The following is a 15767-nucleotide window of genomic DNA, read 5'->3' on the forward strand; positions in this document are numbered from 1 at the left end:
TTCAAATTCACTCTATTACAACGACTCGAGCACGATCCCGTTAAATTATGCTTATTTTCTCGCAATTTTTTTTGGTGTAATTTTATTGCCTTTTTAACTACATATCATAAAACCATTATTATTATTTTTATTATTACAATAATTTATTTTTAAAAATAGGTGTCATTTAAAATATATAATTCCTCATAAATTTTTATGATTATAGCCATTAAATCCTCGAATTTTAAATAATTTACGATTTACCAATAGTGGGTCTAGATTTTTTATACGGTCTATACATAACTGAGAATTGATGCAAAATTCTCGAATGTTTCGAACATAGCTTCAAAAGCTTGAAGACCTATTATCGACACATTTTAAATTCTCTTAACTATATTTCGACTAGTTATTTGTTTTTTATTAAGAGGTAAAAAATTGTGGTGTCCCACATTGGTTGAGGAGTAGAACAAAATACCCTTTATAAGAGTATGAAAACTTTCCCCTAGTAGACATGTTTTAAAGCTTTTTGGGGAAGCTCGAAAGGGAAAGCTCAAAGGGAAAGACATGTTATTACAAAAAGGTTCAAAAGAAAGTCCAAAGAGGACAATATCGACTAGCGAGAGAAAGCTAAAAAAAGGACAATATTTGTTATCTGCTAGCGAGAGAACGTTGAAAAATGATAATATCTACTAGCGATAGGCCTGAATCGTTAAAAAAACGTTCAACAAATTTATAATTTAACCTAATTTAGGACGAACGAGCAATACAATTAGGGTTTCTAAAGGATTGAAATAAAATAGAAAGGTATCCAATTTCTACCCTCTTTTAACACACGGGCATCTCTTTTCTTTACCCTTTCCTTTTTTCTTGCTCTCACGTGTTAAAAGGGCATGAATTATGAGTGAAATTAGAGAAATAAATAAATAAATAAATGAATTTATTTTTTTGTTTTTTTTACTCAATTTTAGATTTTAAATAAAATTAATAAATTGAAATAATAGGAACTAAATTGATAATTAATTTTACATCAGCTAAAATAAAATAAATTGAAGAAATAAATGAACCTAATTAAAAAAATATATTAATAAAAAGAAAGTTGACTTTTGATGAATATAATAAATAAATAAATTCTATCTGCCACGTGTACGGTAGAGAAGCAATGAGTTTTTTGTCGGAACTAGTGCAGCGTAACCCGTCCTGTCCAAGTCGTACTAATATTTTGTTTTTAAAATTAATTTTGAATTAGGTTTAATGTTGTCTGCTTTGTAAACGACGCCGTTTTAAGCCTAGGGTCGTTAAAGGGAGGAATTTGCTCGTTTTGGCTGTGTTCTTGTTTGTATTAATGAGCATTATAAAAAGATCTCATAAAATTGAATATAAATAATTGTTAGATAAAAAATTAAAAAATAATTAAATTTCGATTATTTGATTTATTTATTAGACATTATTTTTATAAAATTTAATATTTTGTGACTCGTGTCCAAGTCGTACTAATATTTTGTTTTTAAAATTAAAACTTTAATTAGGTTTAATGTTGTCTGCTTTGAAACGACGCCGTTTTAAGTCTAGGTTTAATTTTATTTTTTATAAAATTTAAATTACTAGGAAATTTTGAAATGCGTGTATGTCAATCCAACAAGAGGCGCGTGTAGTAAGCTAACATGGCGGGAAGGCAATAAAAGGCGTTGGTAAGTGGGCCCCACTAAAGTAGCGTGACTTCAAACGACGAAGCTACTATAAAAGTGGGTACAGAATTCACAGACTTTCTTCACTGCCCTAATTAACTGATATCCTCCAATCAAACATTCGTGAACCCTCCATTTCTTACTTCCTTTTTTTCTTTCTTTTCCTTTTTCCTCCTCTAATGGCGGCCATTATGATTCTTCAATGAATCTCGTGGAGTTTCCGTAATTTTCCGTTGCACTTTTTCTGATCGGACTTGAAACTAACTTCATTTCCGCTCTTCGAGAATGGGCGGCGATAAAGCCATCACTCTTGAGGAGATCAAAAACGAGGCCGTTGATCTGGTGCGTACTGATACTTCTTTTCTTTTTTCTTGTTTATTTCGTTTGCTATTTTCCTGCGTTCTGTGTTTGGTTGCTGAGAAATTTAATTAGAATCGCTGATAAATGAACTCGGATTCTCTCTGCGTTTGCATGTTGTTGTTTTACCGGCTGAGAAGGTTTTTGTGAGTATTCTGTGCGATTACTTGTTTGCGTTGATTCTATAACCGTATTCTCATCGCTGCGTGAGTGAACTATCGATTCGGACGTTTCTTTGTAACTCTCCTTACTGGATCGTTTGTTTTCGTTATACGATTGAAAATATGGCGCTATACATCAGGCCTAACGACGTTTTTCACCTTGTAGAGTCTAGTCCCTCCGACTCTCCACTTTTTTTTTTCTTCTTAAATTTCTTTAGTAATTTTACAGATTTTAATTTTGTTATCTTCTATTTAATTAATTTATTGTATTCATTATTTAGCAAAAAGATAAATATTAAATTAAATAAATATAAAACGATTATTTTATTTTCATGTTCTTCCTTATCGGCATGTTATCTTTAAAAAAGCAGGTGAAAAATACTGTGTTAGGTATATATTTTTGTAGAATAAAGGTATTATATATCCGAGAAATACTGTTATCCAAAGAGAAATTTATATAATTTTGTTTTTCTAATTTCTATTTTTAAACATATCTACGACTGTAATTATGTATTAATATATAATATATTCAGTATTTTTTAAGGGTTATATCATACGATCTTTGTACGCCGTGATTTCGCCGGCGATTTGGCGGACTTAAAAGTTTAATACATCAAAATTTTTTAGAAGCTGTTTAAACCGTCCGAAAATTTCAATGCGAGGGCCCCAGTAAATTATGGACACGTGGCAGTCATGAACAGTCCTAGATGTTTTTACAAATTGGTGTGGCCAAATGCCGTAGTTCTGTGCTATCCTAGAATTTTAAACGCAGATTATTTCATAAAATTGCCAAAATCAGGTGCTTTTTTTTAAAAGAAATTTTTGTTGGATTTATATTTTAAAAATTATGTCTTCTGATAATTGATGGATGCAAACATGAAATATGTTTATAATTTCTCTATCATATATTTACCTGTATAAAATTACTATTTTATCAAAATGATTTTATGGAATAGTCTATTATTAATATTATTATATGATACTTTGCCTTTTTATTGTTGGTATTATATTTTTATGTGTGGACCACGTGATAGGAAGTTTTTATTCTTCGAGAACCATGTAAAGTTAACTGGAAACTGAATGTTCACTTAAAAAAAATAAGAAAAACCCTAATTTGGAGGCTTGGCACTTCTACGGAGCGTGGCTACCAGAACAATTTAGATTGATGATTTTTTAATATAATTTTAATGAGGAATTTTAAGCGATTTTTATGGATTACTGTGCCTTTCATTTTTTTTATTATTTTTATTTTTGATACAGTGGGAAAGATTAATATTTCTAAGGATGTTTACGATATTCTTGTAAATTGTTTTTTCCCATAAAACTAATCGAGTTCCAACTTCCAAGAGATCCAAAGAGATCAAAGTTAGCTAATAAAGCTTTCTTTGATGTCCATTTAATCTTATGGATAATTTATTTATTATTTAGTATAAAAAAAATTGATTATTCGTTGCACCATGATGATAATTTTAATTGATTTTTTTTATTTTTTTTAATGAAATTTTCGTTTGTAAAATTAATATTTGCTTGATAGATAAATTTAAGACATAAAAAGTTTACTTAAAAAAACTTAAAACTTGTAATAATTAAGTAATTAAATTTATACGAGTATACAGTATGTCTGTTTGAGAATAAGTCAATTAATTAAAACATCAAACATTATATGTTTGTGTTAAAAGGTGAAAGCCTGGAAAAATAACTAATACTAGTTTCAAGTGCCGCACAGATTTCGTCTAGCCTTTTAAGCTGATGTCTGAACATTGTTGATATTCGTTAAGTAAGGGAATAGAAGTTGTAGAATTTTATCCAAATTCTGTTGATATTAAATAAATATTTTCCATTTCTGTTAGGTCTAAAAGAATTGGTTATTGGTTGACTCATGATAAGTTTACATGTCAGCCGGGGCGTTGATTGTCACGTGATTCAGTTTTATGATGATGAACTAATACTGTCATATTTGTTTTACTATCATAATTTAAAAATTGGTTTGCATTATATTTATATTTGGTTGTTGAACTTAGAACCTTTTTATTTAAGTCCTTTATTATTTACGTGTTCTTTCCTGATCACCTGCCCTTGACCATTGGATCAACATGATGATTGGAGGCAATTTGGCATTGGGAGGGTGATTTTTTGGGGCGGGTTGTCTTCTCCCAAGTGTTTCTTATTCTGTTAGATGAACATTGTGTCTTTCTTTCGCTTGATATCGTTATTTTGGTCGGCTAGTAGTAGTAAGTGAAGTGGCATATGTTGTGATCTGCAGGAACATATTCCAATAGAGGAAGTGTTCGAACAGTTGAAATGTACACGAGAAGGTCTGACGTCAGAGGAAGGAGCCCACCGGCTTCAAGTTTTCGGACCCAACAAACTAGAAGAGAAGAAGGTATAATTCAATTTTTATACGGCGCAATGATTTGCATGTTTTTTTCTTACGCTTTACCCTTGCATAAATATTATTTCTCAAAGTTCCTGCAATTGAATGTGCTTAATTGTTTCACTTGACTCCTTCCATACATATAGGAAAGCAAACTCCTCAAGTTTTTGGGTTTCATGTGGAATCCTTTATCTTGGGTTATGGAAGCTGCTGCCTTAATGGCTATAGTCTTGGCAAATGGTGGTGGAAGACCACCAGACTGGCAAGACTTTGTGGGGATCATTGCTTTACTTTTTATCAACTCTACCATAAGTTTTATTGAAGAAAACAATGCTGGTAACGCGGCTGCAGCACTCATGGCTGGTCTTGCTCCCAAAACTAAGGTAAAAGCAGAACATACTTTTCATGCCTCTTTAACATACTTTTCATGCCTCTCTAGGAGATCCATATCAGTCGGAGAGGATCATGAAACATTCTTTGTAAGGGTGTGAAAACCTTGTTTTAGTAGATACATTTTAAAACCTTGAGGAGAAGTCTGATAGGGAAAGCCTAAAGAAAACAATATCCGCTAACTGTGGGCTTGGACTGTTACATTAGGTTTTTCCGTCCTCGAGTGTTTTCTCAATTATTTTCTTTTATGTATTATAGGTTCTAAGAGATGGTCGTTGGAGTGAGCAAGAGGCTGCTATTCTTGTTCCTGGAGATATTATCAGCATTAAGCTTGGGGATATAATACCAGCAGATGCCCGTCTTCTGGAGGGTGATCCTTTAAAGATTGATCAATCTGCTTTAACTGGAGAATCACTCCCAGTCACCAAGAACCCTTCAGATGAAGTATTTTCTGGCTCTACATGTAAACAGGGTGAAATAGAAGCAGTTGTGATTGCCACTGGTGTCCACACATTTTTCGGCAAAGCTGCTCATTTGGTAGATAGCACCAATCAAGTTGGACATTTCCAGAAAGTTCTTACTGCTATTGGTAATTTCTGTATTTGCTCAATCGCCGTTGGAATACTAATCGAACTCATAGTCATGTACCCAATACAACGACGCAAGTATCGAGATGGAATTGACAATTTACTGGTGCTTTTGATTGGTGGAATTCCTATTGCAATGCCAACCGTTTTGTCTGTCACAATGGCCATTGGCTCTCATAGGCTTTCTCAGCAGGGTGCCATTACAAAGAGAATGACAGCCATTGAAGAAATGGCTGGCATGGATGTCCTCTGCAGCGATAAGACAGGAACTCTAACCCTGAACAAGCTAACGGTAGACAGAAGCTTGATCGAAGTGTTTGTCAAGGGCGTTGAGAAAGAGTATGTTATTCTTCTTGCAGCCAGGGCTTCAAGAACAGAGAATCAGGACGCTATTGATGCAGCTATAGTTGGAATGCTTGCAGATCCCAAAGAGGTGAAATTTGGCTGCATTTGATCTTCCTTTCTTAAACCAAGATCTGGACATTAGATTCATATTACTTGTATAGTGTAACTTTTCAGGCACGAGCAGGAATTAGGGAGGTTCATTTCCTTCCATTCAATCCTGTTGACAAAAGAACTGCCTTAACCTATATTGACTCCGATGGACATTGGCACCGAGTAAGCAAAGGCGCTCCTGAGCAGGTAATAGCCTTTTATGATTAGCAGTTCATGGAAGGTCAATGAAGTAACTGATCATCTTGCAAATTTCTTTCAAGCAGATCCTAAATCTTTGCAACTCCAGGGAAGACATTAGAAGAAAGGTTCATGCAGTGATTGACAAGTTTGCAGAACGTGGACTTCGTTCATTGGGTGTTGCAAGACAGGTCTTTTTAGAGTTTATAGCTTTTTTCCTATTCCTATTGAATTGAATGCTTATCTTACTCTTTTAACATCTTCGTAGGAAGTACCTGAAAAATCAAAAGATAGCCATGGAGGACCATGGCAGCTTGTGGGTTTGTTGCCTCTTTTTGATCCGCCTAGACATGATAGTGCAGAAACCATAAGAAGAGCTCTGAACCTCGGAGTAAATGTCAAGATGATTACTGGTATGTATAAAAAGAATGGTTTGGCCAATACATTTCCAATTCGTGTAATTCATTAATTCACGTAAAGTTCTTTGAAACGCGTAGGGGATCAACTTGCCATTGCCAAGGAAACAGGGCGTAGACTTGGCATGGGAACAAATATGTACCCTTCTTCTTCATTACTTGGTCAAGACAAGGATGAATCTATTGCTTCACTTCCTGTGGATGAGTTGATTGAGAAGGCAGATGGATTTGCAGGAGTATTTCCAGGTAGGCTTTGCTTTCATGTTCTTGTCGAGAATTGTTGGTGGGAGTCCCCCATTTGCGTTCACGAAGCCATGAAATCATATCATACCATTGTGGAGGGTCGTGATTACTAATAGTTCTTACGTCTTTAAAAGATTAATCCCATTTGCTTTCCTAATGTTTTCTTTTGCATTGTGTAGAACACAAATATGAAATTGTGAAAAGGCTGCAGGAAAGGAAGCATATATGTGGAATGACAGGAGATGGTGTTAACGATGCTCCTGCTTTGAAGAAGGCAGATATTGGAATTGCTGTTGCTGATGCTACTGATGCTGCTAGAAGTGCTTCAGATATAGTCCTTACAGAACCAGGATTGAGTGTAATTATTAGTGCCGTGCTAACCAGCAGGGCTATCTTTCAGAGGATGAAGAATTACACGGTTAGTTCACTTTTTTTTCTTCCGAGAATTACTGAGAGGGAGTCCCACATCAGCTAATTTAGAGCATGATCATGAGTTTATAAGTAAGGAGTATATTAAAGTAGACAATATCATACCATGGTAATGAGTAGTTCGTTCAATTTAATGTGATTTAATTATTTGCTATCTTCTGCAGATTTATGCAGTCTCGATTACCATTCGTATAGTGGTAAGTGAATATAGAACATGTTTTGATATCAATTACACGACCCAATTCTTCTAATCTCTAACACTGTTTCTTCGTACAAACTTTGAATGTTGCAGTTTGGATTCATGTTCATTGCTTTGATTTGGAAGTTTGACTTCGCTCCCTTCATGGTTTTAATAATAGCCATTCTGAATGATGGTAAGTTCACACGAATAGAAATCCAACCATTATTCACTTACTAGGATGAAGCTTCTGATTTGTTTTTTGTGCTTTACTTGAAGGAACAATTATGACAATTTCAAAGGATCGAGTAAAGCCATCTCCGCAGCCTGATAGTTGGAAACTAAAGGAGATTTTTGGAACAGGCATTGTCCTTGGAGGATACTTGGCATTAATGACAGTATTATTCTTTTGGGCCGTCAAAGATACCAACTTTTTCTCCGTAAGAATTTTCTTTTAATTTCTTGTCATGAAACATTCAAATATATCATAATGTCTGGGTTATTAACGATGGGTCTTGTTTGCATTAATTAATTTATGAAGGAAAAATTTCATGTGAAACCCTTGAGAGACAGTCCTCAAGAATTGATGGCGGCCTTGTACCTTCAAGTGAGCATAATAAGTCAGGCACTTATTTTTGTGACAAGGTCTCGCAGCTGGTCGTTTATGGAACGTCCTGGACTGCTCCTTGTCGGAGCTTTCATCATTGCTCAGCTGGTAAGGGAGACGTTGAAATCACATCAAAGATGAGTTAGGTTAGGTTTGGTTTGGTTTGGTTTTAGATGTGCTGATGTCAGCTAATATAACTGACAGGTGGCAACTGTGATCGCTGTTTATGCAAATTGGGAGTTTGCAAGGATAAAAGGAATGGGATGGGGTTGGGCTGGTGTTATCTGGCTCTATAGCATCGTAACGTATATCCCTCTCGATATTTTGAAATTTGGAATCCGGTATGCTCACAGCGGCAAGGCTTGGGACACACTTCTCGAGAACAAGGTATGTTTTCTTTTCTTAATTACTAGGATTGGATTGAGTTCATTGACAAAAAAAAAATTACAACCAAATTATTAAATTATGTCTACAAAATGTCTCAACTTATCTAGTTGGTCCAATGATCATGTAACCGCCTAAATTTATTCCCTTTCATTTCCTTCTCCAATTGAGGTGAGATCTCACAATCCACCCCTTTGGAGTCCAACATCTTCGCTCATATTCGATCCTCTCTTCAATTGATGTGGAATTTCACAATCCACGCTGTCACTTGTTCCTCTCTCCAATCAATTAATATGAAATCTCACAATCCACCTCCTTCGGGTCCCACGTTTTCGTTGGCACACCTCCCGATGTCTGACTCTGATGCCATTTGTAACAGTTCTATTAGATGAACACGGCTCTCCACAATGGTATGATACTGTTCACTTTGAGAATAAACTCTCGTGACTTTGCTTTGGGCCCCCAGAAGGCCTCAAACCTATGGAGAGAGTACTATCCGATTATAGACTCATGAACATTTCCTAAAATCAGCTGATGTGTAACTTTCATTCAACAAGTTCCAAGTCCACTATCAGCAAGTATTGTTCTCTTCGAGCTTTCTCTCAAGGTTTTTAAAACTCATCTGCTAGGGAGAGGTTACCACGTAATGTTTCGTTTCCCTCCCCAACCGATGTGAGATCTCATAATCCACCTCCTTTGTGGCCCAGCAATTTCGCTGTCATTCGTTCACCTCTCTAATTGATGTGCGATCTGACAGATCGCGTCTATAAGTTACCGTACAAATTTATGTTTTTGGATTGTGGACTGTGTTTACATTATTGGTCCCTTTGTCATTGAATTACACAGACTGCGTTCACAACGAAAAAGGACTATGGGAAAGAAGAGAGAGAAGCACAATGGGCAGCAGCACAGAGGACCCTACATGGCTTACAACCACCTGAGAACTCCAATCTCTTCCCAGAGAAAAGTAGTTACAGGGAGCTTTCAGAGATTGCAGAGCAAGCCAAGCGCCGTGCTGAGGTTGCCAGGTGACCTTCTCGCCCATTCTCTCTCTCTCTCTATCTAACTAATAATTAAGTAGCATTCGAAAAATGGGTCCTAAAATAAACACTGTTTATGGCTCTGGGCAGGCTCCGAGAATTGCACACACTAAAGGGGCATGTGGAATCAGTAGTGAAGCTGAAAGGACTTGACATTGACACAATCCAACAACACTATACAGTTTAAAGAGCCGCAAAAATCCACATCTGCTGCTACCAGTAAGTTAGATATAAGCTTTGTATTACAAGTTGTTATGGAAAAAAACCCTTTTCGTTTTTATGCTCAAAAGTTTGTAGTCTCAAACTTCAGAGAGTTTGTTATTTCTTATTAAGCAACTGCAACGAGAAATGGCATATCCTGGTGGTTTGGTTGGTTTATGAATACCCAAATCAAACAAATTTCATATATTATTAATTCTGCTTTTCTTTTTCTATTTCCTTCCTATCTTATGTTATTCTGTCAATTCATGTTAAGAGGTTTCTTTTTAGATTTAAACCAAGTTTTTAAATCCATTTGCCCTCTCTTGATTTCTCATTTTAATTGCAACTAAAACATACCCATGTACCCATTTACCCAATAGGACCACGATCAAGAACTATCCCGAACACGTCGTGAAATCTCCATTTAAATGTGAAATAGCTAGGGAGGAAGTGGGGGAAGATTTTCATCGGTCTTGTTTCTAACCCACCAAATTTCCACCTCGTTCATATTACATGTCTAAAATACTAAGTTATAATAAACAAACCAAACTAGGTTTGTACCACCGTTTAAATATGTATCTTAGTAATTTGAATTCAAAAGGAAGTATTTTGTAACCTTTTCGTAAGCTTATGGTTCGTAAAGTGTCTTCTCCACACTACAGATGAGCTAGTAGAAATAATGGAGTTGTGTGCTCTACGACACTCGTTTCTAAGAATTTCAAAGATAAAAAATTATACTTATTAAAATTTATTGACCTAATTCAAACTTATCAAAAGTTATATTCTCATATAAATATATTTCACCGTCAACGTATTCATCAAATTTTAGCCAAATAAAAGGTAATTAATACACTACTTTTTAATATCATATTTTTTGTCTCGAGATTTTGAGATTAAAATTTTTAATTGAAAAATAAGTATATTGCTTTTATTAAATATATCATGGCAAAGTCATTTATAATATATATACACATTATTTAAATAAATAAAATAATGTGAAAATTATAACATCTAATTTAAACAATTATTGAATTATAGTTAAACTGGCCCAAAATAAACATACTCGTTTTTCCAAATAAAATAGTAATAATTATTTAAATAATAAACTTTCTATAAACATTTATCACAAAATTCTAAAAAAATCTGCAAATAACACATTTTTACCCAAAAAAAACCACAAAAATGAATCGAAAAACTTTTTAATTTCACATTTAAAAAAAAAAAAAAAAAAGAAAAAGAAAAAAAAGAAGTTTTGGAGAGAGCTGCAAAGGAGGAAGAACGCGAAGAGATTGCAGATATAGATAGCTACGCAGAAGCAAACACTTGTAATAACAATCAACAAAAACCCAACGAAGAACTCGCTAAAATAAATTCTAAATTATAGGAGAGAGAAAAAGCAAGAGAAGAGAGAGAAAGAGAAACGGGAGTTGAAGGGAAGCAAACGATAGTTCGATGTTCCGAAGATTCGGACCGATCCATTCAGCTTCAATTTCTCTTCAATTCCTCAAGTTCTTCAAAGGTCAGAGCTCAAGAAATCCCTATGCCGGTTATTGTTCAAATGCTTTTGAGCTTAGTCGGCGAGATTCAATGTGCTTCATATCTCTGCAATTTGTTCTCTGTTCACTCTACTTAACTTCGCGCGAATCACTGATCTCTTTCTTCCACTTCCAAATTTTGTGTTTCGAACTTCCGCGCTTGTGAATTCTGCTGAAAGAATGATCGGTTTGTATTGGTTCGTCGAGCCAATACGTGTTTTCGTTAGTTGTTGAAAGTTTTTTCGTGTGTTCTGAACTTGGATTTCTTTGTTCGAAGTTAGGGTTTCGATTTGCGATTGATTTGCTATAGATTTTGAAATTTTGGCGGGATTTAGTGAGCCATGTAGTGGATTTAACTTCTAGGGTTGTGGTTTTGAGAAGCTGCGATTTGTAGTTAGGTAAAGGAAGGATCAATTGGAAATATGATTGCTGCCATTCTGTTGATATCCATTTCTGGATTTCCTTGATCTGGTTCGATGAATTTAAGGAACTTGCTAAAATGATACTGATCTTGAACATTAATATGCATTGATTGATGATATATGTGGGAGTGAGAGCTTTGTATGTTCTTGTGTTCTTCCTTTTTTTCGGTGAATTTGAATAGTGATTTTGTAAAGGGTGTGTGATTCTGTCTGCTGAGAAATGCGACCTCAGCAGAGCTTGAGAATTGACTTGGGTGAATTGAAATCTCAGATAGTGAAGAAGCTCGGAACCGATCGATCGAAACGTTACTTCTTTTACTTGAATAGGTTCTTGAGTCAAAAGCTGAGTAAGAATGAGTTTGATAAGCTATGTTGTCGTGTTCTTGGGAGGGAAAATCTTTGGCTGCATAATCAATTGATACACTCAATTTTGAAGAATGCTTGTCAAGCTAAAGCTGCACCATCAATTCCTACTTCAGCTCAAAGTATTCCCATTTGGTCTAATGGAGGTTTTCCATTGTCTCCAAGAAAGAGCCGGTCCGGGATTCGTGACCGTAAACTCAAGGACAGACCGAACGGGATGGTTGAATGCATCTCGCATCAATCAGCAGGCAAGAACGATGGAAGCTGTAAAATCACGATGGATAATGACGTTGCAACTCTGTGTGACTATCAGAGACCAGTGCAGCATTTGCAGGGAGTTGCTGAATTACCTGAAAACGATATCGAGGCTAGTGTTCAGCAACCAGCAGGAAATCATATCTTCCCGGGACAGTCGAATCGCTTGAGTTTACTTCGGAGTCGATTACTTGCACCTCTTGGGATTCCTTTTTGCTCAGCTAGTATAGGCGGGGCTCACAAAGCGAGACCTGTGGATTGTGGGGGCGATTTTAGCATTAGTGATATTGGTCGTTTGTTGGATACCGAGTCGCTGGGACGACGTATGGAACAAATAGCTGCAGGACAGGGCTTAGGCAGTGTTTCTGGAGATTGTGCTAGTATTTTGAATAAGGTGTTGGATGTATATTTGAAGCAGTTAATTCGTTCTTGTGTTGACTTGGTTGGATCATCATGGCCTGCATATGAGCCTGAGAAACCTCTTGCCCATAAGCAGCAGATTCAGGGGAGGGTTATCAATGGCCTGTTGCCTAATAATCAATTACATGGACGACATAGCAATGTCAATGGCAAAGCTACGTACAAGCACAGATTACAATGCTCGATATCGTTGCTCGACTTCAAACTAGCAATGGAGCTTAACCCGAAACAACTTGGGGAAGACTGGCCTTTGCTAATGGAGAAAATTTGTCTGCGTGCATCTGAAGAATGAAACGACTCTGATCGATCTATTTATCCCATTCCACAGTTTGATTGTCCCATCACGGTTCAAAGGGATCGAAAATCGATCTTGACGACCTCTCAGCTATGCCCATCTGTGTGAGTAAAAGTGCTGGCTTTAGAAGATGATGAGCATGTCGAACGTCAAAATCCACGCTCGTTCTTGGCAATCATTTAACTGTGACTAAGCTTCAACGCTGGCAGTCAGAATGCCACCAGTGATTGATCTACGTTTCTCATCCGAACTGGCGTTAGCGGTGATTCGAAGATCTCGAGCTTTGTATGTATATTTAGATCACTGAGGAAATATACACAATTTTGCAGAGAGATGCAGTTTCTGTAGCTTCTTGATGAGAGGTAACTACTGGGGTAAGATCTTAGTGTTCTTATTTGAATTCTTATGAATAACTCATCAACAGACAACAATCTGCAGATACCATCTTCTGTATATCATGCTTACATTTTTTTTGGTTTTTTGTTAGATATAAAGATCCATATGCTATCAAACATATAGCATTTCCATTTAGAAAGATTTGTGTTCATAAAGTTCAACATTTATAATGTTCGTTTGTTTGGATTCTGATTCGTTTGTTTGTTTGTTTAATCATCTGTTCGAACCAAATGAAGAAATCATTAACAGATATGTCCGTTTTGACTCTCTTCTACATCTTTATAAGGAATGATTCGTACTCCAGTTCGATCGACGTGGGTTCTCACAGTTCAGATAAGAGTATTGAAAATTTATGACGGGAGTACAAGAACGGGAGATTTCATTCACTGAGTTCGGACTAAAGCCGAAGGGTGGCCTGTGCTTATTAAGTAGGTTTAAATATAACAGATTTTCTATGTACAATAAATCTTTGGGTGAGGGGAGAAGATTAAACATCCTCCTCCTCTTCTCTTTTTTTTTTTTTTTTTTTTTTATATTATTATTATTATTATTATTTTTTAATTCTTTATTTTAGGGACAATCAAACGAACTATGAAGGCAAAGCTGAAGCAGGTTCCTCCACAGATGCTTTGCAAATGGGGCACCAGTTCTTCAGCCGCAGCCACTGTTGTATGCACCCTTCATGGTAAGTATGCTCGCACCGCAGCGTCCCGACTTCATCTCCATTCGAGTACTCTTCCTGCAAACAAACCAAACCAAACCGATATCAGCTGCAAACATGTCGATGATCAAGAAACTCAACTACTAACACCCCAAGTCTACCGCTAGCAAATATCGGGGACGCAATGTGGTATCTCATAATCCACCTCCCTTCGAGGTCGAGCGTCCTCACTTGCACTCGTTTCTCTCTCTAATCAATGTGGGATCTCACAATCCACCTCCGTTCGAGGCCGAGCGTCCTCACTAGCATTCGTTCCCCTCTCCAATCAATGTGGGATCTCACAATCCACCTCCCTTGGGGCCTAGCGTCTTCACTGACATTCGTTTTCCTCTCCAATCAATGTGGGATCTCACAATCCACCTCCTTTAAGGCCCAGCGTTCTCACTGACACTCGTTCCTCCCTCCAATCAACATGAGATCTCACAGTATTCCTTGACTATATAAACAGCTAATGTTACTATATAAACAGCTAATGTAAACAGACCTGGCAGATACAACATTTGATACCATCCTCATACTCGCTTCCACCTGCAGATGAATCCTCTACATGTCCAGACCGATACGTGCTTCTATTCAAGCATTGCGACAAAGCTTCCTCGGTAACCGCTGTACTCACAGTTCCCATTCTCTCCTCGAGAGCGAGTAATTCCTATCAACCACCACAAGAGAGTCGAAAAATACAAATACATGAACAACCCGACACAATGAAACAGTCCATACATCACGAAGGTCGAATATACGAGATAGATTCAGATCGAGATTAGATGATCTCACCTCATACGACATGTTATCGATATCGAGCCTCATATCTCTATGTTGATCATAGAAGTTCAAGCCACTGAGGAAAAGATTGGTCTCTAAAAGAATTACTTGCTGCAAAGAAGATTAAATGTTAGAACAAATTGTAGTGAATGAATGAACTAATGATACTAACACATCAAGAACTGTCTACCTCATATGTTAGCTCTTCTTCATGTTCAATCCGTTCCAGAGCCAACAATACCTTAAAAAACACGATCCAAGTTTTTAATATCGGAAATTGAACGTCACAAAACGAACGAATCGATAACGTGGATCGTACCTCTGCAATACCGTAGTGTCGAAAGCTATCTTGGGTCGTTAAAGAACGAGCCAATCCGAGTTCTGCAGGACTAGCAGGTCTATGATTAAGCATATTCTCATTGATACTATCAGATCTTCTGTAAGAAATTGGGAGATCCGAAATCAACTCGGTAGAGACATCATGAGCGTTATTATCTATCGAGCTATCGGATTGGCCTTGCAAAACCTGAGAAATTATGGACTGTGACTCGTGCAACAATGTACTGTTTCTGTCGGGTCTGTTGCCGTGAGTTCTTGCTCGTGATGTCCCGTTGATTGATGTCCTAGACCGCCCCGGTACAACGCTGTTCTCCCGGTTCGAAGATCCGTTTTTGGGTCCTCTTGAATCGGATATAGAAACGCCATAACCGGAGCTCGTAATCCTTCTTTCCGAGGATGATCCGTTCGTCTTTTTTCCTCTGGTAGTTGAACTACTTTCTGCTTCAGAATTCCTCTTTTTTGCTGTATCCTTCCGTTTACTAAGATTTGAATCTGATGAAGAACAACCAGATAAAATGACATCAGATATTGAATTGCATCTGAAATTTCTCAAGCTATGCCTACCTGCACCGCCACGCGATGTCGGGCGAGAAAT

General features: G+C 36.7%; 3 protein-coding genes across 5 annotated transcripts in view; 2 read left to right on the forward strand and 1 right to left on the reverse strand.

Annotated features, from left to right (window-relative positions):
* Nucleotides 1-1755: 1755 nt before the first annotated feature.
* Nucleotides 1756-9878, forward strand: LOC111798535 (plasma membrane ATPase 4). Its single transcript, XM_023681753.2, has 16 exons — nt 1756-2006; nt 4446-4565; nt 4703-4939; nt 5205-5966; nt 6053-6175; nt 6253-6357; nt 6435-6579; nt 6664-6828; nt 7005-7243; nt 7419-7451; nt 7547-7628; nt 7712-7872; nt 7974-8147; nt 8244-8426; nt 9270-9451; nt 9554-9878. Exons 1-16 carry the CDS (start codon nt 1950-1952, stop codon nt 9648-9650), a joined length of 2865 nt encoding a protein of 954 aa, XP_023537521.1. The 5' UTR covers nt 1756-1949; the 3' UTR covers nt 9651-9878.
* Nucleotides 9879-10918: 1040 nt separating this feature from the next.
* On the forward strand, nt 10919-13407 carry LOC111786891 (uncharacterized). Its single transcript, XM_023667092.2, has one exon. The coding sequence runs from the start codon at nt 11842-11844 to the stop codon at nt 12949-12951; it is 1110 nt and encodes a 369-aa protein (XP_023522860.2). The 5' UTR covers nt 10919-11841; the 3' UTR covers nt 12952-13407.
* A 305-nt stretch (nt 13408-13712) lies between these two features.
* LOC111798563 (uncharacterized) overlaps nt 13713-15767 on the reverse strand; it is a 4229-nt gene continuing 2174 nt past the window's right edge. For 2 of the 3 annotated variants that reach the window (XM_087125541.1, XM_087125540.1), the window contains exons 2-6: nt 15153-15767; nt 15024-15074; nt 14846-14944; nt 14556-14720; nt 13713-14089 (exon numbers count right to left, since the gene is read on the reverse strand). The exon at nt 15153-15767 is cut by the window's right edge. In XM_087125541.1, the coding sequence (XP_086981667.1) occupies nt 13940-14089; nt 14556-14720; nt 14846-14944; nt 15024-15074; nt 15153-15767 (1080 nt within the window). In that variant the 3' untranslated portion in view covers nt 13713-13939. The remainder of the gene's footprint in view (nt 14090-14555; nt 14721-14845; nt 14945-15023; nt 15075-15152) is intronic. The other variant, XM_023681800.2, reaches the window with a different exon arrangement.

This window comes from Cucurbita pepo, chromosome 7, assembly GCF_057944985.1.
Source record: "Cucurbita pepo subsp. pepo isolate OVF chromosome 7, ASM5794498v1, whole genome shotgun sequence".
In the NCBI taxonomy this organism is placed as follows: domain Eukaryota; kingdom Viridiplantae; phylum Streptophyta; class Magnoliopsida; order Cucurbitales; family Cucurbitaceae; genus Cucurbita; species Cucurbita pepo.

Coding starts and splice junctions, on each gene's coding strand:
- LOC111786891 (XM_023667092.2), top strand. CDS start 11,842: ATGCGACCTCAGCAGAGCTTGAGAATTGACTTGGGTGAATTGAAATCT.
- LOC111798535 (XM_023681753.2), top strand. CDS start 1,950: ATGGGCGGCGATAAAGCCATCACTCTTGAGGAGATCAAAAACGAGGCC. Junction 2,007..4,445: donor AAAACGAGGCCGTTGATCTG/GTGCGTACTGAT, acceptor TGTGATCTGCAG/GAACATATTCCAATAGAGGA. Junction 7,873..7,973: donor AAGATACCAACTTTTTCTCC/GTAAGAATTTTC, acceptor TAATTTATGAAG/GAAAAATTTCATGTGAAACC.